Source organism: Microtus oregoni, unplaced genomic scaffold (genome assembly GCF_018167655.1).
Source record: "Microtus oregoni isolate MIOR12 unplaced genomic scaffold, Mior012 000027F_ref0000203, whole genome shotgun sequence".
Taxonomy (NCBI): Eukaryota; Metazoa; Chordata; class Mammalia; order Rodentia; family Cricetidae; genus Microtus; species Microtus oregoni.
The window spans coordinates 16,619,050-16,646,992 of NW_024543086.1; the positions used below are offsets into that span (position 1 = coordinate 16,619,050).

General features: G+C 39.9%; 1 protein-coding gene across 4 annotated transcripts in view; it reads left to right on the top strand.

Moving 5' to 3' along the window:
* The window catches only part of Crebrf (CREB3 regulatory factor), an 83,071-nt gene that overhangs the window by 36,110 nt on the left and 19,018 nt on the right, over window positions 1-27,943 (top strand). For all 4 annotated transcript variants that reach the window (XM_041676652.1, XM_041676650.1, XM_041676649.1 and 1 more), the window contains exons 2-7: window positions 3,081-3,272; window positions 5,515-5,640; window positions 7,893-8,985; window positions 22,696-22,893; window positions 25,263-25,452; window positions 27,360-27,433. In XM_041676652.1, the coding sequence (XP_041532586.1) occupies window positions 3,264-3,272; window positions 5,515-5,640; window positions 7,893-8,985; window positions 22,696-22,893; window positions 25,263-25,452; window positions 27,360-27,433 (1,690 nt within the window). In that variant the 5' untranslated portion in view covers window positions 3,081-3,263. The remainder of the gene's footprint in view (window positions 1-3,080; window positions 3,273-5,514; window positions 5,641-7,892; window positions 8,986-22,695; window positions 22,894-25,262; window positions 25,453-27,359; window positions 27,434-27,943) is intronic.

Here is a 27,943-nt window from a genome sequence, read left to right on the forward strand (position 1 = left end):
CTGAAAAATGCACATAACTTCCCTGAGAACTGGTAAGCCAGTGCTGTGAGCAAAAGGAAGAGTGACTGGGAAACTGCAACCACTTCCTTGTTTGTCTTTTATCTGGAAAAGGATTAGATGATACAGTTTTAGAGCAGTGTCTCATGGGAGATGCTGTGTGATGGTAATTCTTAGAGAAGATACCTGTATCTTCCACTCTTGTTACATAATTAAGGAAAATAGCCTGTACTGCAGATGTAAGAGATAAGATAAAATTTTATTTTGAGGCAAGGTTTCATTGTGTAGCCTTAGCAGACCTGGAACTCACTATGTAGACAGGCTGGCTAAACTCAAAGAGATCTGCGTGCCTCTATCTCCTGAGAGTTGATATTAAAACTTTGGGCACCATGCCCTATCCTTGGCTTTCAATTTTTAAAAAATTTCTTTCTCTCACTGTGTGTATGTGTGTGTGTCTGCACTCTCACGTACATGCTCCAAGGAGTACATGTGGATGTTGGGAGGACAACTTTTTAAAGTCACTTCTCTCCTTCTACTTAATCTGTGGATGAAACTCAGGCTTGAGAAGCAAGTGCCTTTGCCCACTAAACTATCTGGTCAGCCTTTGCTTACAATGTAATGTGTTTTATTAAACCACTTTTGTATATATGTGTAATTATACTTCGTTCTTATCCATTTCTCCCAGTGTTCTATTCATTCATGCTTCTAAATAATTCCCCCTTCTGCTTTTGTATCATATAATCCATTGTCCTTTCTTCCTCCCTCCTTCTTTCCCTCCCTCCCTCTCTCTGAACTAGAGTCTCTTGCTATGTATACTTCCCAAGCTGGCCTCGAATTCACTACCCTCTGCTTCAGGCTTTCTGGGTAGCTGGCATTATTACTAACATGACATCATACCAATTACATGTTTTCTTTTCTTTCCCTTTCCTTCCTTTCTCCTTCTCTTCTCCTTTCCTTTTTCCCTTTTTAGAGATGACAAAACTGAATCCTAAAATTGTTATTATCACCCAGTGCTGTGTAATATCCAGCTGAAAACTGAGACTAACAAAGTCTGCCCTTTTTTGGCTTCTCTGCTAGATCAGGCTATTAGGGTAGCATCATTAGTAGACACCAGTAAGTATATGTTGACTAGGACTTCATTCTTCCCACAGTTTCAAAACTTGGTGCTTATAATGGTAAGTTTCAGATTTTAGTAAGTAACAGCCCCATAGTCAGGTTATGTAGATTACCAGGATTTTACTAGTCAATTTAGTTGAGAGGCGTAGCATGAAGAAATTGCCTTTTTGGAACTAAATAATAGGTCTAGAAAAGATGACATGACTTCTTCCCAGAGTAATCAGAGGGAGAGTAGTGGTAGGCTATATACCTGCTGGGCCCCGTCAGGTTACCTGAGCAAAAAAAAGCTTGTCTGTCAGGGTTCTGCATAATATTTTATCTCCTTAGACCAGCAGTTCTCAACCTTTCTAATGTTGTGACCATTAATACAGTTCCTCATGTCGTGGTGACCTCCAATCATAAAATTATTTTTGTTGATACTTCATAGCTATAATTTTGCTACTCTTATGAACCGTAATGTCAGTATTTATGGAGATAGAGATTTGTCAAAGACCAAAGGAGTTGCAACCCACAGATTGAGAACGGCTGTCTTAGACTGTTGACTGGACTGAAAAGCATTGTGGACTCTGTTTCTGGGCCTACCACGTTTGCCAGTGTTTCCTCAGCTGGACCAGTATAAGTAGATGTGAGAGCCAGCTGTGGAAGGGCCAACAGACATCCAGGAAATACAAATGACTGTTAGTTCATTAGCCTAATTAAGTAGAACAATTAGTCTCTTCTCTCATTTGTTCAAGCAGTCAGTCTTGAACAGTGTTCTCTCTTTTCCTCTAATCTCCTGAATGTGAGAACCTAAGAAGACAGTTCAATTTAAGGAGTGATGGCTTTTCTTTTTTTTTTTAAGAAGTGACATTGTGTCTGGACTGAATGAAAGCAAGAGCAGGTCACTGGTTTTTAGCTCTAGGGAGATGAGGAGGATCTATTAAAGTGCACTGCTGAGCTCCACACCTTCAGTTTATGTCCTGCTGGTAAGGTTAAGGCCTGTAATTCTGCATTTCTGATGCATCCGGGTGGATGTTGATGGTTCTAGGATCATATTCTGAGAATCGCTTTCCAGAAAGGATGCAGTTGGGTGTAGCTTTTCAGTTTCTCTCCATTAAGGTTTTCATAAACAAGGGAAGAAAGCCTCCACTTCTTCAAGATGTCATGCCCAGTGATTGCAGTCAGCTTAGCCCACCCCTTGGAAATACTGTGCAAAGTAGTTCTTGTCCCATTTACCACATGCAGGTCATTAAAAATGGAGCCATTTTTCTCTTTGGAGGCAATAGTTTGCGTATACTTCATGAAGTCACTGGGCTAGGCAGTAACTAGAGAGCACCTTGTAGCCTAAAATAGTAACTTTTAAAGGACAGCTTTTATGTATAAATCAGAGGATAATGTTCTTGAACTTATAGATGTGATGTTTAATGTAGAAGGTATGTTAAATTCTCTTCCTGTTTGTATGACAGGTGTAGAGTTACAAGAGATGAAACTGGAGTTCACTTTCATAGTCAGTATATAGTAAATGTTACGATGGGTTTTCAAAAGATGATGGAGGGAATGAGAGCTTGACTCTAAAATAGTTTTCAAATCACAGAAAGGATGAGGATATATCAAAGTATTTTAAAAAGACTGTTACAGATTTATTTATTTACTTGCTTGCTTATTTGATACAGAGTCTTTCTGAGTAACCTGGACTGGCTTAAAACCTTCTGTAGCTTAGGGTAGCCCAACCTTGTGATCTTTTTATCTCATCTCCAGAGTGCTGGGATTATAGGTGTATGTCATTGCTTTCAGCTGCTGATTGATTATTGACCAACCTTATTTTAGAAATAAACAATGTTAAAGGGTATACTTCAGAATAGTAGATACTACAAAATGAAAAAAACTATAAGACTTATTTAAAGCACATTGTTCTTTATTAATGTTCTTTTGAAAGGTCAACTTGTTTTCAATGGAGCTCAGTGAAATTACTTTCTGTTATTTGACAGAACTACAAAATTATTTTTTTAAAAAAGTGGTGACCCAAGCAATTGAACTGAAGGCATTCTGGGAAAACGTGCTGTTTATTGTGAGAATCATCTTTGATCTTGGAATTAAAAGTAAAGCTGGAAAGAAATTTACAAACAAGACGAAGAAGTTTGGAATTGGACTCACAGGATCTGGGCTTGGAAATGCCTCAGGTAAACCACATGTGGAGGAGTATACAGTTTGATTCTCTGTGCTGGTAGAAAGGGCACAGTGTTGCCCTTTCTGCATCTTAACACAGCTTGACTCACTAGCTTCAAAGACAGCTTATTTCCGCCTTCACCTAGATGTGAGTACATGCTCTCTTGTTCCTCATTCCTTGAATATTTCAATGAGCTTGACACAAGGAGCATGGTGAGTACGTAGGTTAGTTGCTACATCTTTGTTTATGAGGACAGAATGAATTACCCAGAAATTTAATCTGCCACCCAAATCCCTTTTACAACAGTTCAGAAGTGGTGATTCTGTTTTACACATGGAAGCACACACATCTATATGTTCTGTAAACATGTCTAAGAGTGGTATATGGTCTCATTCATATTCATATTCTTATTCTCTCTCTTTCTTGACCTGGTCTTGCTGTGTAGGTGAAACTGGTTTCAATATAGCAGTCTTACTGCTTTGGCCCTGAAAATGCCTAAATCATAGACATACAGTACTACACCAAGCTGAGACAACTCCTTTTAATTGGTCTCTTTGGGTTTGAGGCAATCACTGAAATAAGAACTGGAAGCTTATTTGTCCCCATTCTTCTTATTCAAACTTTCCCCCTTTCCTTTCTCATAGTTAATTTTCACCCCCACTCCCAGAGTGAGTGCTGAAAAGAAGTCTAGAAATAATGAACAGTTAGGGACACCTATGAGGGACTGTGTAGGACTGTCCCCTGAGCACAGGGCTAAAATAATTGTTAGGATGGTTTAGTGACTTTGCAGCAGAGTGTAAGGAAGAGGACTTGGTAACTGACACTTAAAAGATCAGAGGCTGGTGTCCATCCCAAGATCTGTGACAAAAGGACCACATGTCCCTTTTTAGAGTTTGTGTCTAAATAAACAAGGTATGGTTTGCTGTTTATTGACTACTTGAATTAGGACATTAAAACTTGTTCTTAAACAAAATTTTTCTTCTTGACTACTTGAATTAGGACATTAAAACTTGTTCTTAAACAAAATTTTTCTAGGAAGAAAGACCCCAAAGTTTTAGAAGGTCTGCGGAAACTATAAACAAAGCAGCTGATGTGGGAGTATCTAGGAGAGCAGTGAGAAGGCAGGTTAGGGTAGATGAGCAGTGTGGAAGGAGAACGTAGGTGCATAGACCACTAATGCCTTATAGAACTCTTTGCTGTACCACCTCGTGGGAGAGTAAGAAGAATGTTTGTAGTGTTTCTCGCTTTCTTCTTCCTTCCTTTATTTTTTTTTCTTTTCTTTATTTTTTTGTTTTTCGAGACAAGGTTTCTCTGTAGCTTTGGAGCCTGTCTTGGAGCTGAGAAACTCTCTAGACCAGGCTAGCCTCAAACTCACAGAGATCTGCTTGCCTCTGACTCCCGAGTGCTGGGATTAAAGGCGTGCATCACCTCCACCTGGGCTCATTTCTTTATTGGAGTTACATTTCAGAATGTGGCTTTTATTTGTGCCAGGGTGTACAGCTGAGGTGGTTTGGATAGGTGATGAAATGTAAAAAGAAGAGAGAAATCTGAAGATCAAGCCCACTTTTCTAGCTGTGTCTTGGAGACTTAGGAGGCCCTTGTGTTGTTCATGTTGGTTGGACTGAAGATACCTAAATTTGGCTGTCAAGATGGCTCAGTGGGTTAAAGGCTCTTGCTACAGAGCCAATTGGCTTGAGTTCAGTCTCCTATCCCACATGATGAAAAGAGAGAACTGACTTCTGCAAGTTGTCCTCTGACCTCCACATCTCTCCCCACCCCTCAAATTAAAATAATAAAAAGATGTCCAAGATTATCTTTTTTTTGGGAAAGTAAGATATTGGATTCAGAAATATAGTTAAATCTGACTTACTACTGCTTCAGCCCTAAGAAAACGGGAGAACATTTCTACTTCAGGGAAATTAGAACAGTCTTGTTAGAGAAAGATTTTAAGAAATGTTTATAAAACTTAAATAAGTAGCCAAACAAACAAACAAATGGCATCTCTAGTGACCCACCTTCAGTTTTTAGGAGTTGTTTTTTAAGAATTGCTGTTCTGACTTTTTTCTATACATCTTGGCTGTTTTCCTCACAGACAGGTCCATGCTCAGTGCTAGTTAAAACTCTTGGTGTGCCCTATAGAAGAGACAGAATTATTTCCTGAAATAAATTATGTGCTGGGATAAGGACAGGCGTGTGTAGTAAGTTGGACTTGAAGCTGTCTTTAACCTCCTAAAGTGAAAATGGTTTTGTTGTAGCCCAGCGTAAGCGGAATGGACCCGCCTTTTGGGGATGCCTTTCGAAGCCACACCTTTTCAGAACAGACTTTGATGAGCACAGATCTCTTAGCCAACAGTTCTGATCCAGATTTCATGTATGAGCTGGTAAGCAACTTTTCTTGGTTTTAGTTTTAATTGATTTGAGATCAAAATGATGTCATAGAGTTTTTATTTATAAATGTCTGAAAAGAGAAAATAATGTACATGATATGGAGGCTCACACAGGTAAAACCATTACCTGAGAGGCTGAGGAAGAAGGATTGCGGGAACCATACAGAACAGATTTTAAGAAAAGGAAAAGGATATAACTAGGAGTCAGGCTGATTCTTGTGACTAAGTCTAGTGATTTCTGAAAGATACCCAAATTGATTAAAGTAGCATGTGAAGAGGTCGTCTGCCCTCAAGTCTAGTTGCCCATGAGGAGAGTAAGCTGTGTGTTAAAGGGCTGTTTAGCTCACAAACTAAGAACTGATGTATACATAAGATGTGTGCTAGAGATGGCAAGACAAATTAGCAGCTCCAAGCTTCTCCAGGTTTTTGAGGTAGATAAAAAATTCCCACGGGGAAAAATAATTTATTTTGAGTATGGGGTACTATGCACTACATGTACGCGTGTCCATAGAGGCCAGAAGAGGATGTCTGATTCTGTGGAACTGGACATTTGTGAGCCACCATGTGGATGCTAGGAGTGGAACCGAGGTATTTTTCAAGAGCAGCAAGTACTCTTAACTGTAGCCATCTCTGCAACCCCACCTTTCCTCTTCTTTTCTTTTCTTTTTGTAAGGCAGGATCTCACTTTGTAGCTTTGGCTGGCCTGGAGCTTTCTGTGTAGACTGGCTGGCCTCAAACCTCACAGATAACCTGCCTACTTTGGCTTCATGAGTGCTGAGATTAAAATCTTATGCCACCATGCCTAGCCCAAAGGGGGGAAATAATTTATATTTTAACAGTGCACATGAGTGAAGGTGCCCAAAGATGCCAGAGGTGTCAAATCTCCCCTGGAGCTGAGAGTTAAATGTGGTTGTGAGCTTCCAGACAACATCCTGGGAAACTGGTTTGGTTCCTTTAGAAGAGCAGTAAGTGCTCTTAACTGCTGTGCCATTTTTTTTTCTACCCCCAATATAATTTTAATTATATGTAATTTAAACAACACAGAAATGCTGAAAAATTGTGAATTTGAGTGCACATCTGTGAATTCATTAAAAACAATTGAATTTTATGCCTAAAAAAACTGGGGTATGGTATATATAAACTACTTAAGTGAGACTACTCACACATACAGACATACACACACAATCCAACACAAAATAAATGCAAACTATAAATTAAATGGAACAAAGTAAACTGGAACACTGAAAATCCATTCCTTTTCTGAGCCTCCACTCTTCAGATTTTCCCCCAAAGGTAACTAATGCCAGCAGATAGGATGAATATTACACATTTGAACATATTTTTTACTTTGAATGGATAATATACTTGTATACTTTAGTTTGCCCCCCCCCCAGTTTATTTAGTCTGTGTGTATGTGTTTAGGTGATGGTTCTCTCCTTGCATCATGTGGATCCCAGGGGTTTGATTGAGGTGGTCAGGCTTGGCGTCAAGCCTTTACCCACTGAGCCTTCTTTTAGCTGGAGTTTGCTTTTCCTAAACATAAAAATGTATGATGGATAGCCTTTTGTGTTAGTGCATTAGGGCTCAACTTCTTTTTCCATGACTGTAGCTACATTTTATTTTACTTTATTTATCTTTGAGACAGTTTTACCATTTAACTCTGGCTAGCCTGGAACTTACTATGTAAACCAGACTGGCCCCAAACTCCCAGAGACAGTCCTGTTTCTCCCTTCTGAGTGCATTAATGGTGTGTGCTTCCACTCTATGAACGTTTTTGCTACATTGTAAAGTCACATCTTTGCAGTGCGTGAGGGATATCTAACTTCCCATGCCAAGAATTAATACCTAGGTTTTACAATTTTACAGTCAACTTTTGGCAGTCTCTGGGCTCTTTGCCTCCATATTTACTTAAGTTGAGGTATTCTGTAATGAAGATTAGGTCTTCAATATTTGCTTCTTACTTGAACTTAATTTCCAAAGAGAACTTCTAAGATCACAAGAGGCTTTGATGTTTGGACCCATACTTTAGTACTTTAGTTTTTCAAAGAGTGTATTTTCCCACTTTTTCTTGTCCATTGAAATGAAGGTGTTTAGATAGATGTAAGGGGAAGATATCATGTCAGTAGCTTTTATCTTAAAACAGACCAGAGGTAGAGTATTTGTTTTGATATTTGCAGGTATGGATGGAGGTGAATATTTTCTTCCTAAAGCATGGTATGTGATTTCCCATTTTAAACCTTCCTTAGGATAGAGAGATGAATTATCAACAGAATCCTAGAGACAACTTTCTTTCTTTGGAAGACTGCAAAGACATTGAAAATCTGGAGTCTTTCACAGATGTCCTGGATAATGAGGATGCTTTAACCTCAAACTGGGAACAGTGGGATACATACTGTGAAGACTTAACTAAGTACACCAAACTAACCAGCTGTGACATCTGGGGGACAAAAGAAGTGGACTACCTGGGTCTTGATGACTTTTCTAGCCCTTACCAAGATGAAGAGGTCATAAGTAAAACTCCAACCTTGGCCCAGCTTAATAGTGAGGACTCTCAGTCTGTTTCTGATTCCCTTTATTATCCCGATTCCCTCTTCAGTGTCAAACAAAATCCCTTGCCCCCATCATTCCCTAGTAAAAAGATCACAAGTAGAGCAGCTGCCCGTGTGTGTTCTTCAAAGACACTTCAGGCTGAGGTCCCATTGTCAGACTGTGTCCAAAAAGCAAGTAAACCTACTTCAAGCACACAGATCATGGTGAAGACCAACTTGTATCATAATGAAAAGGTAAATTTTCATGTTGAATGTAAAGACTATGTAAAAAAAGCAAAGGTCAAGATCAGCCCTGTACAACAGGGCTGGCCTTTGCTGAGCCAGGCACATACAGATGCAACCAAGGAGAACACCTGCTATTGTGGAACTGTGGCTAAGAGACAGGAGAAAAGGGGAATGGAGCCTCATCGGGGTCATGGCACTCCTGCTTTGCCTTTCAGAGAATCCCAGGAGCTATTACTTAGTCCTCTGTCCCAGAGTGGTCCTGGGTCAGTTGCCACAGCAGAGAGTGGCAGCCTTTCTGCCAGCACTTCTATTTCAGAGTCATCCCAGAAAAAAGAAGAGCACAATTATTCTCTTTTTGTCTCTGACAATATGAGAGAATACCCAACCAAATGCATTCCTGAAGATGATGAGGATGATGAAGATGATATTGATGATGAAGACCATGATGAAGGGTTTGGCAGTGAGCATGAGCTTTCTGAAAATGAAGAGGAGGAGGAGGAGGAGGAGGAAGAGGATTATGAGGATGACAGAGACGATGATATTAGCGACACATTCTCTGAACCAGGTATAACTCTGCAGCTTATTAAATTGACCTTTCTATTTACTGTTTGAGATAGAAGGCTTTTTGGATGGTTTATTTGTTCATTTGGTAGATTAAATAACTGTGTCTTTGTTTAGATCAAAAGTATCTTTCTATTCACATAGTTCTAAAGCCATTATTTATGCTTACGATCATTTGTGCCTATGTCATAATTTGTGACTTGATTCTATGAGTACTTATTCTTAATCATTTTTTGTTAAGTGACCTACTTTGCCACCCTCTTGAACACTTAAGATTTAAAATACATTGCTTTGTTTTGCTTGTCCTCCTCCTGTGGCTAAGGTGCACGTAGAATAGTGAACCAAGTGATGTCAGCTCTTATCACTCATACTTATACCTAGCAAAAACCTCCTTAGTGAACAGTTTGAAGGCAAGGTTTTTCTTTGTGTCTGCTGTATTTTAGTAAGAAAATATATACTATACCAGATGTGGTGCATGCCTATAATCCCAACACTTGGAGACAGAGACAGGAGGATCACCACAAATTTGAGGTCAGGCTGGTCTATGTAGTTGGTTCCAGGCCAGTCAGACTACATAATGAGAGCCTGTTTCTAAAAAGCAACCAATAGGAGCTGGACCTTGGTTCAATTCCCAGCACCCACTTGGCAACTCATAACTGTCTATAACTCCTGTACCAGGGCATCCAGCACCCTCACACAGATAGACGTGCAGGCAGAACACCAGTGTACATAAAATACAAATAAATAAATTATAAAAAATTAAAAAAATAAAAACAACAAATAGAAAAAATACAGCTTGAAGTACATGAAGGAGGATGCTTCATTTAGTGTACAGTACATATAAATGAAAGAGAAAAAGAAACAGATTCCGTGGGGAGCTGCTTCACCTAACATCTACATGTTTGGACTGTAGCCACTATTGACTGACACTATTTATAAAAATCTTATGGCCAAGCGACACACAGTTAAAAATGCACAAAGAAGTGAAGTTTAAGCAAAAGTTACTTGCTTCAAAATTAGTTTTTGGTTTTTCAAGACAGGATTTCTCTGTAGCTTTGGAGCTGTCGTGGAACTAGTTCTCATAGACCAGGCTGGCCTTGAACTCACAGAGATTTTCCTGCCTCTTCTTCCCAAGTGCTGGGATTAAAGGTGTGTGCCACCACCACCCTATTCAAAATTAGTTTTGATACTAACAATTCTGCATAAAACCAGATAAAAATGAAATTTCGTAAGTTATCAAAGAGCCCCTTTGTTTAAAATGATGATTGCTGGCATTTCAGGCACTCTAAATGTTGACATTATTCTGAACATGGACAGTAACTATGTCATAGCTAGTGCAGCACTCCTTGTATGCATGCATGCACACATAGTGCATGTATGCACGAGTGGGTGGGTATGGCTGCTGCAGTGTTGGGTTAAACCCTGGCCTTCACACATGCTAGGTAAGCCTGCCACTGAGCTATATCCTTCCAAAGCACTTCTATTTATGAAAGTTTTTCCCTGTTTAGAAATTTTTTAAAAATTCAGGTGCTTAGATTTATTTGATACCACAAGTTGTTTGATTTGGGTAGGTTTTCTTTTTCATTTTTTGGGGGGGGGAGGTGTTTCAAGACAGGGTTTCTCTGTGTAGTTTTGGAACCTGTCCTGGAACTCACTACATAGACTAGACTGGCCTCGAACTCACAGAGATCCACCTGCCTCTGTCTCCCAAGTGCTGGGATTAAAGGTGTGCGCCACCACTACCCAGCGGATATGTATTTATTATATTGTGGTTATCACATGCTAACACCTACCTCTTGACATAATTATCTTCTTTTCTTTTTTTGAGACTTACTCTGTTAGCAGTATAGTATTTTTTTTTAAAGGCGTGCGCCACCACTGCCTGGCTTTTTTTTTTTTTAAAAGACTTAGTTATTTATTATGTATACAGTATTCTGCCTGCATGTCATAAGAGGGCACTAGATCTCATTACAGATGGTTGTGAGCCATCATGTGGTTACTGGGAATTGAACTCAGGACCTCTGGAAGAGCAGCCAGTGCTCCTAACCTCTGAGCCATCTCTCCAGCCCAGCAGTATAGTATTAATTACATGTGCTATGCTGTCTGTAAATTAGATCTCTAGACTTACTCTGCAAAACAGAAATTGCTCTTTGACCAACATTTCACATGTCCACAGGTCTCTAGCACCTGGCAAACTTCTGTATGTTTGACTTTAGGTTCCACATGTGAAGACTTTGCAGTTGTCTTTCTCTGCCTGTGCTACTTTACTTGGCATCACAAGTAAATTCATCTTATCATAAATGTAAGCCTTAAAGGATAAGTAATATAGGGGCTGGAGAGATGGCTCAGTGGTTAAGAGCTTGCCTGCCTGCTCTTCCAAAGGTCCTGAGTTCAATTCCCGGCAACCACATGTGCTCCCAACCATCTGTAATGAGATTTGGTGCCCTCTTCTGGCCTTCAGGGACACATGCAGTGTGATCTTGGGCTGGAGAGATGGCTCAAAGGTTAAGAGAACTGTCTGCTGTTCCGGAGGTCCTGAGTTCAATTCCCAGCAAACACATGATAGCTCACACCCATCTATAATGAGATCTGGTGCCCAGAACACTAGATACATAATAAATAAATTAAAAATAAATAAATAAATATTTTAAAAAAGATAAGTAATATTGTATATATTTGCATACATGAAGTTTATTATCTCTACCTTTACCTCAGATGTTAGGGAGTGTGGTGAATATAGGAGTGCATGTAGATTTCAAGAACTTCCTTTTTTTTTTTGAGACATGATCTTAGTATGTATCCCTGAATGATCTGAACTCGCTGTGCAGACCAGCATTGCCTCCACCTCACAGGAGATCTCCATGCTTCTGCCTCCTGAGTGCTGAGGTTAAAGGTACACACATGGTCTTTTAAAACAAGCCAGAAAAGAGATTTATTTTCATTATTTTAAATTATGTTTGCAAGAGGCTGGAAAGATGGCTCAAGGGTTAGGAGCATTTTTGTTGCTCTTGCAGAGGACCTGGACTTAGCTCTCAGCACCCAAGCAGTGGCTCATAACCATTTGTAACTCCAGTTTAGGATGTCCAATGCCCTCCTCTGACCTCTTTGAACACCAGGCACACAAGTGGTGTGCATGTGTACATGCAGGCAGAATACTCATACATGTAAAATAAATTTAAAAAATTTTTAATTATGTGGTGTGTGTCTGCATGTGGATATGTTCACCTGAGATCAGGTGCTTTCAGAGGCCAGAGGTGTCAGATTCCCTGGACTTGGAGTCCAGGCTGTGAGCCTCCTGACCTGGATACTGGGAATCAAACTTGGGTCTTCAGAAAGAGCAGAAAGTGCTCTTGAGAGCTGAGCCATTTCTCCAGCCCTCTTTCAGAGAAGTAGGGTTGTTGGGTCATTTGGTGTTTTTACTTTTACTTAGCTATTTTAGATGCTGGTGCTCAAACTCGGGGCCTTGTATATTTTATGCTGGGCAACTATACTCTGTCGCTGAGCTATATCTGTAGCCCTTAAGTTTCTTTGTTGTTTTTGTTTTGTTTTTCTATACTGAACATCAAACCCTGGCCATTGCATTGTACTAGACAAGTTCCGTACCACTGAGCCACATCCCACAGGCTCTGGCCTGCCTTTTCTGAGCTACAGTCTGGCTATCTACTTTAGATTGGCACTGAAGTATGTAATAATCTTGACTGGTCTCTGACTTGGAGTCCTCTTGCCACACAGCCTCCTGAGCCCTGGGAATACAGGTTTATGCTGACATGCTAGGTTATTTTAAGTTTTTTTGAAGAACTTCCAAAATGACTATACCAGTTTACACTTTCACTGACAATGAAACAAGGGTTTTCTCTTCCCCATCTCCTTGACAACAGTTGCTGTCCAACTTCAAATGAATCATTGTGACCAGTGTGGTATAGTACCTCTCTGATTTTTGTTGATAGTTAGTAGTCTTGAGAAAGTTTTCATATACTTGCTGATCATTTGGATATTTTGGGGGAAATAACCTACTTAAGTCCTTTATCCTATTTTTAAGTTTTGTTTTTATTTGGATAGTAACTATTGGATATACTGTTAACACATACTCTGTTTTATAAACTGTCTCTTCACTGTTTTCGGTTGGTTTTGTTGTTCTCAAGCTTTTTAGTTTGATAAAACTCCATTCCTCTGTTTCTAGTTCATCACCTATGCTTGTGGAGTCTTACCCCTAAGATCTTCATCATTCAGGTCAATATCAAGAAGCTTCCCCCATGTTTTCTTCTATCAGTTTTGTTATTTGAGGTGGATCTATGGCCTTCTCCTTCTGCCTCTGTCTCTTCCTCACTTTCTCCTTCTTCCTCCCCCTCCTCTCTTTTCTACCTTCTCTTATTTCCTTCTCTGTATCACCTCCTCTTCTTTCTCTGTTACTTTTCTCCACATTAAACTTAAGGTACTTTTTACTTAAACTCTTCCTAAACCAAACAACTTTTGTGTGTTAAATAGGCAGTGCTCTACACTTGTGTAAAAAGAATTAAAAGGGAAAAGATCTTCAGTTGGTCCTTGCTGTTGTTCTGTAGTACATATCTGCTCCCCGCTCCTGTTTTCCCTCTTTCTGCAGGGTCTTGCTGTGTTGTCCTGACTGGCCTGGTACTTGCTATGTAGCACAGGTTTTTCAGTCCTCCTGCCACAGCCAGTTGAATTCTGGGATTAGAGACAAAAACCATCATGCCTGCCATTAAATTTTTAAAATACTTTTGGTTTTTGTTATTGTCTTGGTTTTTTTGTGTGTGTATTTCAGAAATAAAAAAAGATATGTTGCATTCTTCATAAGTTTTTCATACTAGTTTTGTAGTATGACAGTTTGTCTTGTAGAATGCTCCAGTTTGTCCTGTAAAATGCTCTTTATTCTCTAAATGAATGTGTAGTTCACTGTTGTGGGATGGAAGCTTCTGTGTATGTCCATTTTGCTTTAATGTTGTTCAAGTCTGCTGTACCCTTATTCATCTTTTTGATCTATCCCTTAGCAAAAATGGGAATACTAAAGTGCATCACCACTAAATTACACATTTTTCTTGTCAGTAATGTTACTATTTGCTTTATGTCATTAGGTGTTTTGATATGGGTACATTTATAAGTCTTATGTCTTCTTGATGAGTTGCCTTTATCAATATGCACAGCTCATCTTTATCTTTAGTGATAGCTTGTTGCTTAAAGTCTGCTCCAAGTCCATGAACCACCTTCCCATCTTACTTCCAAGTCTAGCACCCACAGTGTCATAGACCACCTTCGCATCTCACTTGGACATCAGGGTCTTTTTTGCCTAAAGTTTACTTTGTACATCAGTCTGGCATTGAACTTGTGTCCTCCTGTCTCACTCTCCCAAGTTATGGATTAGAGGCATTTTCATACCACACTTAACTTTGTAATTTTGTCGAGTATTGATAGGTAAGGATCTACTTAATTTGTTGGTTTCTGACTGTCTGAATGTAGTTTTGAGGTTCTGGGAACAAACCTCTAGGAACTTACATATGCTAGAGAAATGGTCTCCCACTGCAATACACTCCCAATCCTTGTTTGTAGTTCTTTAATATTCTTATTCATATTCTCCCTCTCTCTCCCACATCTACACACAAGAATATATACTGAATATATTCCCTCCATACTTTACCTCAGAAGTTCTCAACCTGTGAGTGGTAACCCCTTTGGGGATAGCATATCTGATGTCCTACATATCCAATATTGATATTATGATTCATAACAGTATCAGAATAACAGTTATGAAGTAGCAACAGAAATAATTTTATGATCCGGGATCACCACATCGTGAATAATTTATTAAAGGGCAGCAGCATCAGGAAGGTTGAAAACCACTGCCGACTACTGTCCCTTACCTCCAGTCTTCTCCTTCCTTTTTAGTTCCCCTTATTCTCCTAGTGTCACTTGTGTTTTCATGTTATAGATACATACGTAGTTTATGTATCTGTGTAAAATCTAGGCACCCCAAATGAGAGAAAATACAATGTGTCCTTGTAAGACTGGCCGATCCCTCCATGGGATTTATCTTTCTCTTTAGTTCAGAGCATTCCTCCAGATACCTTCTGTAGAGCTAGTTTGGTGGTAATATATTACTTTAGTATGTTTTTATCATTTAAAAACAATCCTATGTTGACTTCTTCACTTAGCTGTTTGTGTTCTTTTGGAATTCATTCAGAAATTTGTTTAAATCCTCTTTGTCTCTTTAACATACTTATAATTGTTCTCTGGAATTCTTTGGGATTTCATCTAATTCAGTGTCACTGGAGGGCATTACTGTGGTAATGTGGTAAATTTTGTAGGGGGTCATGTGTCCCTTTTTGTTTGTTTTCATATTTTTGCATTGGGATATATGCCTAGGGATTAAGTTGTTGATTATCTTTGTTTTTTCTTCTTAAAATCACTGGTTCTTTCAGCAGGAGTGTTTAAAACATTTGAAAGAGATTAGGTTGTGATAGGATTGAGATGTCATTTTGCTCTTCTATACTGTTGTTTGGTACATTTCTGAAAATAAAATATTGTCTACAGAAAAAGTCACTAGCAAAATATAGTCCCACTGTGAATTCATAGGAATAGCCAAGTAACAATTTCCCTTAAGCTCTTATTGTTTTAGGAGATAAAGTAACACCGACAGCGTGACAAATGAAATGTTAGTTTCTGTCAGATGAGTAAGAATGGGAAAAGAAGAGTTAGCAGTTAATATTGGGTTGATAAAGAAAAAAATAGAAGAATGAAAAGTAAATAGAGAAGGTAAAATAAAAAAGTAAATACAGTGGGGCAGTTTACCTAAAGCAGAATGAAAAAGAAAGATATAAAGCAGTGCAGTCAGGAGGCTGGAGAGATGGCTCAGCAGTTAAGAGCACTGGCTGCTCTTCTAGAGGTCCTGAGTTTTAATTCCCAGCAACTATATGGTGGCTCACAGCCATCTGTAATAGGATATGATGCCCTCTTCTGGCCTGCAGGTATATATTTAGAACACTCATAAATACGATATAAATAAATAAGTAAAAGGAAACGCAGTCAGGGCCAGGCAGTGATGGCACACATTTTTAATCCTAGCACTCTGGAAGCAGAGGCAGATGGATCTCTTGAGTTTGAGGCCAGCCTGATCTACAGAGTGAGTTCCAGGACAGCCAGGGCTATACAGAGAAATCCTGTCTCGAAAAACAGAAATTAAAAAACAAAACAAAATAGAAAGGAAGAAGAGAAGGAAGGAAAAAAGAAATGCAATCAAATAATCTAGGATTCCCAGGTCTCAGGTACTGAGGTAAGGGGACCTGCAAATCAGGCTAACCTGATTCTTTGGGAAAACCTAGCAAGTGGAAAATAAAAAGGCAAAGAATATAGGCTTGGTGGGGGCGGGGGGAGAAAATGGAAAGAGGATTGAAGGAATAGGAGTAAGAGAACAGAAGGACAGAACTGACTTTGCTATTGACACTGGGTATTGAATAAAGAAGTATTAAATGCAAAGGGGAGAACTTGGTGGGTTGTGGAGTCTGAATGCAGTCTGCCCTGATTGCCGGATGCAGTCTCAACTCTCAGTGGTCCTTCCTGCTCTCTCAGATGTATGGTCCTTCACAGATAGGGTTCACAGGTCATTGGTCTGTCTTTGGATGGTTCTTCTAGTGTCTGAGACTGCTTCGAACCTATGTCTGTATGCTTTTGCCAACTCTGACTCCAGCTAAGTTTCTTGTTGAGTACTCTTTGGTTCTGATGCAGACTTTCTCACGTTTTTAGTCAATATGCTTGTCGGATTTTAGGATATAGTCTGGTAACTCCTGTGTTTTATGAGAGTACAGTTCACCAAAGGTCTTGGGTGGGCAAGCTTTTTCTTTCCCTTGACAGAAGGTCTCATTACATAACTCTGGCTATTCTGAATCTCACTAGTAGACCCAGGGTGGCCTTGAACTCAAAGAGATCCACCGGCCTCTGTCTCAGTGCTGGGATTAAAGGTATGTGCCGGGGTTGGGTGATTGGTTTTCGAAGTTTTTGTGATAAGTAGCTGCCAAATGCTGTTTTTTTTGGCAAATGGTCGTGCAGTTGATGAGCCTGCAAAGTTCCAGGAGAGGAGCAAAATAGAGTTTCAGCCCCTCTTCTGGACTGCCTAATGTTAATAGAGTCTATGCTATAGACTGGCTACAGCTGTTTGGGGTTGTAAAATTACATGGTTCAAGAACAAGAACTCACTCTCCTAAAATTTTGTAATTCTCACCGAGCATTTGTCACAGTTGACTTTACCTGTAGTCTGCACAAACTAGAGATGTGTGGTTTGAATTTTGTAAATATGGCGTTTTTTGTTTTTTATTTTATTTTTATTAAAAATTTCCGCCTCCTCCCCGCCTCCCTTTTCCCTTCCCCTCCTCCCACTCGCCACACCCCCTTCCTCCCCCTCCCTCTCCAGTCCAAAGAGCAGTCAGGGTTCCCTGCCCCGTGGGCAGTCCAAGGTCCTCCCCTCTCCATCCGGGTCTACGAAGGTGAGCATCCAAACAGGCTAGGCTCCCACAAAGCCAGCACATTAAGTAGGATCAAAACCCAGTGCCTTTGTCCTTGGCTTCTCATCAGCCCTCATTGTCCGCCATGTTCAGAGAGTCCGGTTTTATCCCATGCTTTTTCAGTCCCAGTCCAGCTGGCCTTGGTGAGCTCCCAATAGATCAGCCCCACCGTCTCAGTCGGTGGGTGCCCCCCTCTTGGTCTTGACTTAAGATCATGCTCAACCTCCTTAGCGATCAGGGAAATGCAAATCAAAACAACTTTGAGATACCATCTTACACCAGTCAGAATGGTTAAAATCAAAAACACCAATGATAGCCTTTGCTGGAGAGGTTGTGGAGTAAGGGGAACACTCATCCATTGCTGGTGGGAATGCAAACTTGTGCAACCACTTTGGAAATCAGTGTGGCAAGTTTCTCAGGAAATTTGGGATCAGCCTACTCCAGGACCCAGCAATACCACTCTTGGGAATATACCCAAGAGATACCCTATCATACTACAAAAGTATTTGTTCAACTATGTTCATAGCAGCATTATTTTTAATAGCCAGAACCTGGAAACATCCTAGATGTCCTTCCATGGAAGAATGGATGAAGAAAGTGTGGAATATATACATATTAGAGTACTACTCAGCGGTAAAAAACAATGACTTCTTGAATTTTGCATCCAAATAGATGGAAATAGAAAACACTATCCTGAGTGAGTTAACCCAGACCCAAAAAGATGAACATGGGATGTACTCACTCATAATTGGTCTTTAGCTATAAATATAGGACATTGAGCGTATAATTCGTGATCCTAGAGAACCTTAATAAGAAGGTGAACCTAAAGAAAAACAAATAGTTATCCTCCTGGATATTGGAAGTAGACAAGATTGCTGGGCAAAAATTGGGAACTGGGGGGTGTGGTGGAATGGGGGAAAGGAGAGGATGGGGAGAGCTTGGGGGAATGGGATGGTTGGGATAATGGAAGGATGGATATGGGAGTAGGGAAGTATATATCTTAATTAAGGGAGCCATTTTAGGGTTGGCAAGAGCCTTGACTCTAGAGGGGTTCTCAGGGGTCCAGAGAGATGTTCCCAACTAGGTCCTTGGGCAGCTGAGGAGAGAGAGCCTGAAATGGCCCAATCCTATAGCCATACTAATGAATATCTTGCATATCACCATAGAACCTTCATCTGGCGATGGATGGAGATAGAGACAGAGACCCAAATACGGCGTTTTTAACTTCCTTTTTGTTGTCATCATTTTATTTTTGAGACATGATTTACTATAGTCCAGGCTGGCCTATGACTTATAACTACAGGTGACTTTGAACTCCTCATCCTCTCACCTCCACTTCCCAAGTACCATGATAAAGTACTTAACTGTATCAAGCTTAACTTCCTTTTTATCATGTCAGCAGGGAGTGAGTTACAGCATTATGGTGATAGATCGGAGAAGAAGGAGGATGGAGAAGGGACTCAAGAAATCATTTATCAGCTTTAATCCCAGCACTCGGGAGGCAGAGGCAGGCGGATCTCTGAGTTCGAGACCAGCCTGGTCGACAGGATGAGTTCCAGGACAGGCTCCAAAGCTACAGAGAAACCTTGTGTCGAAAAAAAAAATCATTTATCAAAACATGTTTTAGTGTCTGTTTTATGTTTGACATTGTGTATTTTAGGTATTAGTTATATGGAGATTAACACAATCCTTACCTTAATGGAATTTAAAGTTGTACAGATTTATTTGCTCTTAGAATTTCTCAGTAATACCTCCCTACCATTGCAGTGCTGGGAATGGAACCTAGGGCCTTCTGCATGGTATACCGTAGCTAATGCTACATGGAGCAGCCTCCCCAGATCCTCTCAGGGTCTTTCTCTTTTATTATTATCTTTCTATTTTGAGACAGGGCCTCTCTATAGCAGACCAGACTGTCCTCAAGCTCAAAGTGATCTGCTTGCCTCAGTACTGGGATTAAAGGTGTGAGCCACTACATTAGTCTTTGTCAAAGTCTCTTCATATGCTTATGCACTGTGTGGCTTGGTCAGCCAAAGAAATAGGATCATAGTTTTGTAAAACTTAACTTAGCCACAGATACTTTTGGGTGGTGGTGGTAGTGAGACTTCTGTTACAGGAATGTTTTTCTTAGGGCATATTTTGAGAGACAAACGAACAGCCCAGAATGTTAGATCAGTGATGTGAGCATGTCATTTTTCTGCATTCTACTTGGTCACCATGCTCTTTATATTGAAAAACATATGGCTAGAGACACTCTGTGAGTTGGGGGTGGAGTGGTGATAAATGGCTGGGCCAGAAAGCTGGCATCTTAACTGCTCCTTGGGAAAAGATTGAACACATAAGTAAATCTAATACTTGGTTTAGGTGGGATGAAGAAATAAACGTTGTTGTGACTCTGATCTAAAAGTTAACAAGACTTTTTAGATTATTCAACCAGTTAGGCAGGGGAGTAAGATGTGGACTCAGAGCAAGGCTCCTTGAGTCATAAGACCTGACTCACCTCAGGTCTGCTAATCATGCCAGGCCCCTCTCATCATGTTAACTTGTGCAACTGAGGCAATCTCTTCCTCCCAGGGTCTTAGAAATATCAAATAAATTGCCCAAGTATTGAGTGAATGAAAGTGTCTTGCGACCTGCACACTGGCAGAGTTAGATGCTGTCTAAGGGAACATATGGAAATATGGAGAGAAAAGGGAATTGCTTGAGGAAGTGGAATAAAGTCTGTTCCTCTGCTTTGGACTAGAGTAAAATTAAATGTGTAAAACACTTGTTATGAATGGTGGTAGTAGGGAGACAGGATTGTTTTGGTTATCCATCTGTTTTCGGGTGAGAGATTTCTATGAGCCAGTAATTTTTTTGTGTAGCCACTGTGAAGCAAACACCAGTTAAAAATGCCTCAGTTGGTGGCACAATGTGACCCTTGCCTCTTTTCTAAAGGTGGGTTGATAACTACAACAGGTAAAATCCTTTAATTGAAAATAAAATATATGCACAAATAAATAGGTCAAAGCTATTATTTGTGTACCCAACACACTTACCTTTTACACCGTTTTAAAATTTTTCATTATATTTATTTATTGTGTATGTGGGGGTGCCACAGTAATATGTAGAGGTCAGAGGACAATTTGTAGCAGTCAGTTCTCTCTATACCCCTTGTGGGTCTTGGGGGTCAGGCTCAAGTTGGATAGCAAGTGATCGTCTCGCTTTCCCATGCACTTCTTTTTTTAAGAGAAGAACCTAAGCTTCATTGTCACGGTGTGTTCTGCACTTTGAAATTGTATCATGGTTGTGACATCTTTGGGCAGTGGTGAGGTGAAGCACATGCAGCATAAGCAGTAGCATAGACCTTATTTCTGTGTAGGTATACGCTTTTTAAGGGTCAGAAAAGGAGGAAACCTAACATTACATTCATTGTTGTTAGCCACACAGGAATGTACTGTAAATGTGCAGAATGACGTGCATGGTTTATCTGAACCATTGCTCAGAGACATCCTGCTCTTTGACTTTATTTTTTTAATCTTTGAATTCATCTTTTTTAATATCTATCTTTTTTTTAGTACAGACCCTCAGCTTTACACATGCCAAGCAAGTACCCAACCACTGAGTCACAATCCAGATTTCTTTTTAAAATTCTGTTTGTTGAAGTGCAATTGTCACACAACAAAACCGACTCTGCTTGTAGTGTGCCCTGTAAGAGTACCTTGTTTGTATGAGTTTTGACAGATACATGTAGTCATTTGTGTAACAACCTCCACGATTGGCACAGAAACTGCTTTGATATCCCTAAATCCTTTGTATTACCGTATAGTCATAGTCTTGCTCCACCCGAACCCCCGAGAGCTCCTGGATCTCTTTCCTTCTGTCTGTTCTAGATTTTATGTAACTAGAATCATACTCTCCTGATTGTGACTCTGAAGAAACCTTGATAAAATTCTAATGTTCAATGTTTTTCCCCTATGAAAAGGTGTTATCACTTTCTAGGGATAGTTCCAGAAGGAAAATGTGGTTATTTTACTTAGCATATACCCACCCCCTACTTCCACTGCCTTGTGGAGTGGAGTTCATCTATTATGATCATTCTCTAAAGGTATTTTAGGTTACTAGGCATCCTATGCTGATTTTGGCCCCAGCAGCTCAGAATTAAGTATTTTAAGGAACTTCTCATTAGTAAGGGAAATATACCCTTCAATGTATAGGAAGTACCAGGTCCACTAAAGAATGACCTAGAATGGACCTGTACGTTATTTGCTAGTCATTTTGTACTTTTTCAAAAGGAGTAGAATAAAATGTAGAGGAAAATCAGTGCTGCTTATGAAGCTAGGATGGCACTGTAGCCGTGTGCACAGCTCTTTGTGAGCAGACATGTAGAAATCACAGGTGCAGTACCTAAGTACCATTCTATAATGGCTCCTTTTTTTACTTACAGACTATTAGTTTCTTTAACCAACCTCATATAGATAAGACCTTACATAATTAATACAGTGCAGTACTCTTGTACACATGGAATAAATGTACTTGAACTCTTCTAGACCAGTTCTTTCTAACCCCAAACCAACAAGGTAAACTGGGATAATTTTTTTCCATACTTGACAACAGCATTAAACTTTCCAGCAATTCAAGTTATACATGTGTGTGAGTACTTCCGTGGAAAGACCAGTGTGTAGCACCAGTGGTGGCATCTCTTCCAAGCTTTGCATCATCTTAACAGAGTTAGAGAGACATCCAGCATACTTGATTTTTAAAAAGCCAGACATCAGCAAAGTTATGTTTCTGTTGTGGTGCCTGGTTCCATCTTTTATGAGTTTCTTAGTATAAAGGCACTTTGAATCCTACAATTGTATTGTATTTAATTATCTTCTTAATCTTGTGATGATACTGCAGTATCTCCTGCTAAATTCCAAAATTAAAGGGAAGCACGTGTCAAGAGAGCTGTGTAGTTTATTAATATATGGGTTTTTTTGGGGTTTTTTTGTTTTTGTCGAGACATATTAATATATGTTATATTAATGTTTATTAATTTCTGTATGTTTATGAGTTTAAGATTTACATACTGGACTGTACAAACTTGATTTAGTGTTTTTGACATGTTAGTTATGCTTCAGATGAAAGACAGTGTCTCAAGTTACCAATAGAAGGATCTTTTCGTTTGTTCTGAGAGACTTAGTGAATGTATGGTGCTTGATGTTGTGGAATTATTTTTTTTTTTTAAGGCTATGAAAACGACTCTGTAGAGGACTTGAAGGAGATGGCTTCCTCCGCATCTTCTCGGAAGAGAGGGAAAAGAAGATACTTCTGGGAATACAGTGAACAACTTACACAATCACAACAAGAGAGGATTCTGAGGCCATCTGAGTGGAACCGAGACACCTTGCCAAGTAATGTGTACCAGAGAAATGGTTTACATCATGGTAAGAGGGGTTCAGAAATATTTAGTGCCCATTTCTCTTTTTTAGGGGGTGGAGGTATTTTATTATGAGCCTTTGAGATGGGCTCTTGGTATGTAATCTAGACTGACCTCTAACTCTGTAACCCAGTGTGGCCTTGAGCTTTGAATCCCTTTACTTCTTTCTTCCAGATTGTAGGACTATAGGTATATGCCACCATACCTGTCTGGTGTCACTGTAAACCGAGATAATGTACCCTAATGCTTAGTGTGGTTGGGTTTTCAGCCCTTCACAGTCAGCTAGAGAGGGCATTGAAGAGAGCTTTTTAGTCACAATTGTTCCTTCTTACACAAAGCTTCTGTTGGGGTGGAGAGCCATCATTTCTGGTCCCCTTTTCCTCCACTCCAAGAAATAGCCAAGAGACTGCTGCTTCTTGACCTGTCCAAAAACAAGCAACACACTAGGGAGAAAGCAGAAGAACTTCCTCATCACTCTCATTTTCTTCTACTGCAGACTTAATTTTTTTTTTTGATTTTTTTTTTTTTTTTTTTGGTTTTTCGAGACAGGGTTTCTCTGTGGTTTTGGAGCCTGTCCTGGAACTAGCTCTTGTAGACCAGGCTGGTCTCGAACTCACAGAGATCCGCCTGCCTCTGCCTCCCGAGTGCTGGGATTAAAGGCGTGCGCGCCACCACCGCCCCACTCCGCAGACTTAATTTAATGGGGAGATTGAACTGTAAAAGGTGACGGGAAGAAAAGAAAAGGGGAAAAGTGGAAAAGGGAGGTTTATAGAAATCAGGAGAAGTTAATGGTTTCAGTAGATACCTTAGTTAGGGTTTCTATTGCTGTGAGGAAACACCATGACCAAAAGGCAAGTTGTGGAGGAAAGGGTTGCATTTTAGCATTGCTATTCATCACTGAAGGAAATCAGGACAGGAACTCAAACAGGGTAGGATTCTGGAGGTAGGAGCTGATGCAGAGGCCATGGAGGAGTGCTGCCTACTTGCTCTGTATGGTTTACTCAACCTCCTTTCTTACAGAACCCAGAACACCAGCTCAGGGATGACCCCGCCCACAGTGGGCTAGGCCCTCCTCCATTGATCACTAAGTAAACACCTTACAGCTGTATCTCAAAGAGGCATTTCCTCAACTGAGGCTCCTTCTTCTCTAATGACTCTAGCTTCTGTCAAGTTGACATACAAAACTACCTAGTACAGTAGATCAGGACTGGAATTATGAATCCAGAAAGCTGTGATTAAATAGAATTTCTTCTGTTGTTTTCACAGTAGCTCCAGATAGTCTGTCAAAAAGACAGAGAGAAGGTATGAGTGAGATCAGTAAAGAGTGCACACTCATGCCACAAACTTCACCTGCTGAGCATTTTGGAAGACAAGAATTGATCCCCAGTCTCTCTGATACTGGGGCCTTGTTTTTCTAGTCACAGATCTATACTACCTTCAGTGAATTTTTATATCCAGACTTTAAAAAAAACAGAAATGAAAAAATGAAGTCCAGTCAATAATTCCAGGTAGCTTGTGATGAGTCTTAGGAAAGCTGTTGGGCATGCGGTAATACTTGAGAGGAATGAACTGGGACTGGGGTTTGGCTCAGTGGTCATGCTTACCTAGTATGCATGAGGCCCTGGGGTTCACTGGATTGGGCATTTAGGAAATGGAGAGAAGAGAGGGAAGTGAAGGAGGAAGCTGAAGAAGAGCTTTTAAAACAAGGTGACCCCCCCTCCTTTTTTTTTTTTTTTTTTTTTTTTTGTCTAACAGCTTATTTATTCTTAGAATCATGAATTGGTTTAGGTAAACTTGCCTGGATTTTTGTGTCAGATACTTAGTCCTTCTATGCAGAGAGTTAGGACTTTGATACACAGGGGTTCAAACCTAGAGGAGAGTAGCACTGATACAGTGTTTAATCCAGGGCTTCATGCATCCAGTCAGTAATTCTGCCACTCACTGAGATGTATCCCTAGGGTACTTCCATTTCTCTAGCAGCAGGACTAGGCAGAGGGAGAGGCTAGCCCTTCTAAGTTAGGAAGTTAAACATTCTCTATCTCCTGAAATGTGCCAGGGCATCTAAAATGAAATGTGACTGATGGTGACTATAGAAATTGCATGTCTTGGGCTGGAGAGATGGCTCAGAGGTTAAGAGCATTATCTGCTCTTCCAAAGGTCCTGAGTTCAATTCCCAGCAACCACATGGTGGCTCACAGCCATCTGTAATGGGGTCTGGTGTCCTCTTCTGGTCTGCAGGCATACACACAGACCGAATATTGTATACATAATAAATAAATAAGTAAATAAATAAATTAATTATTTTTTTAAAAAAAGAAATTGCATGTCTTGTTCACTAAAATGATCTAACTTAAACTCCCTTCAAATGACCTGTAGGGAAATATGCAGTTAAGAAGTCACGGAGAACTGATGTGGAAGACCTGACTCCAAACCCTAAAAAACTGCTCCAGATTGGTAATGAACTACGAAAGCTGAATAAGGTGATTAGTGACCTGACTCCAGTCAGTGAGCTTCCCTTAACAGCCCGGCCAAGGTCAAGGAAGGAAAAAAATAAACTGGCTTCCAGGTAAATTCTAATGATGTTCACCCATGTGAGTAGTCTCTAGGGGATAAGATTAGACCTTGAGATTTTGTAGAACAGGTGACTTTCAGAAAGTATTTGCTAAATAGCTACTATAGCAAGGTTTGTTGATGTTTTAAGTGAAGATGGCATTTATGCTCTTAGGTAAAAGTATTGGGGATGAGGCAGACAGAGTCAGTGCATTGTATTATGGTATAACTTGAAAGCCTTAAAACTCAGGTTTGCTTTTTTGGTAAGTGAGGTTGATTGAAGATAGTTAAAAGTAAAATTCACCCATTTAGGTATGATATTATAAGCTTGAGGAACATAATAACTAACCATCAACATGATCAAGATGAGATACATTAACGTTTTTATCACCTTAGAAAATGATAAAAAACAAATTCCTCACCCTAGGCCTTTCACAACCATTGATCTATTTTATTTTATGTGTATGGGTGTTTTGCCTGCATGTGTGTCCATATACCACTTGCAGGCCTGGCATCCACAGAAGCCCGAAGAGAGTATTGGATCCACAGATGGTTGTGTGACATTGGATGGGTGCTGGGAATTGAACCCAGGGAGCTCTGGAAGAACAGCCAGTGCTTTGAACTGCTGAGCCATCTCTCAAGACCCTGTTGATTTTTCTTCTTCCTCTTCCTCCTCTTCTTCCTCTTCCTCTTCTTTTTAAATTAACAGTATCTCATAGTGATCTGTCCTTTTCCAGAATGTCATAGGGATAATGTACTTTAGTAGTCTTTAGTCTGTCTGTCTTTAGCTTAATGTGACACATTTGAGACCCATCCATGGCGTCTCAAATGGTGGGCTACTGATTTCTTTTATTACTGTATAGTCAGTCTTTATAGGAATATCACACAGCTTATCTGCTTACCTGCTGTGAAGGACCTTTGAGTTCCTTCCAGATTTTGGCATGTTTGAATAAAGCTACTCTAAACATTGACTTACAGGTGTTTGTGTGGGTATGAGTTACATTCCTTTTGGATAAATTTCCAGGTCTATATTGTATGGTTTATCTTTGTAAAAAAGGTATCAACCATGCTGCCTTCCAGAGTAACTGAGAAGTGTTTTACATCCACCACGACAGATGAGGCTTTATTTTCTTCAAATCTTCTACAGCAGTTGGAGTCTTGTCTGTTGTTGTTTGCTTATTTTGTTAAAGTTACTTTAATAAGTATCTACATAACAGCTCTAGTTTTTGAATGTGTGCTTAATTTTTAAATGTTGATTTGGATAAATGGTGATGTGTGCTTTATAATTCAGTTCTTTGATAGATATTAAACAAGTGACTTAGAGTTACTATTAGGAACATTAGGGACTGGAGAATGGCTCAGAGGATAAGAATATTTTTGCTCTTCCAGGGAACACCTAAATTCTGTTCCCAGCACCCACATGGTGCTCAAAAAAACTGCCTGTAACTCCAGCTCCACAAGGATCCAGTGACTTCTTCTGGCCTCTGTAGGCACCTACATACATAAGGCTTTTTACTCAATATTGACGTACATGTAAATAAAAATAAATTTTAAAAAAACGCCTTATGGATGCCAGAGAGGTGACTTCAGCAAGTACAAGAACAAGCTTCATGAAGCAGGTGTGGTCTCCAGATCCCACAGTAGAAGAAGAAAACCAACTTCTAAAGCCTGTCCTCTATGCCACCCTCACATAAACTCTCTGCTCTCTACCATGCATGTGCACATACACCCATACACTCACGCACACTCTCTAATGCATGCACATACCAGAAGAAAAAGAAGGCAATTTCAAAGAAGGGTGTTTAATAATAGCAAATCCTTTTGCTACTATCATTCTTTTTTTAAAAATCTTTTATTTATGGAAATATATTCTGACAGCTCTTGAAGTGAAAAATAAACTGATAGTAGCTCTTCCTTTCACAGAGCTTGTAGACTAAAGAAGAAAGCTCAATATGAAGCTAATAAAGTGAAGTTGTGGGGCCTCAACACTGAATACGGTAAGCCCCAGTCTTCAGTTTCACTCTTTCTCCTTGGTTTGCATATTCTCCTCCTTGAGCATACTATTTGGCTCTCCTCTTTTGTTGTTGTTTTGTGAGAGGAGAGGGTTTGAGACAACACAGCCACAGTTGTCCTGGAACTCACTGTGTAAACCAGGCTGGCCTGAAACTCACAGAGATCCACCTGTCTCTGCCTCCCAAGTGCTGGGATTAAAGGTGTGAGCCACCACCATCCAGGTTGGCACTCCTCATTTGCATTTATCTATTTAGAAAGTCACATGCCCACTGTCAATTCATTCTTGTCTTCAAGAGTGACAAGATTTGTGGTTCCTTTGGCAAATGACACTACTGTTGACATATGCTAATTCATGGTCCAGTTTTCCTTGTTATGGTTGTATTTCTAGGTTAGCCAGTGTAGCCTATTGATTTTTACTATTTCCCTTCTTTTCAGTTGTGTGAATTTTTGTAGGTCTGTATTGTTCACATTGGTTACATATTGAAATCCCTCTA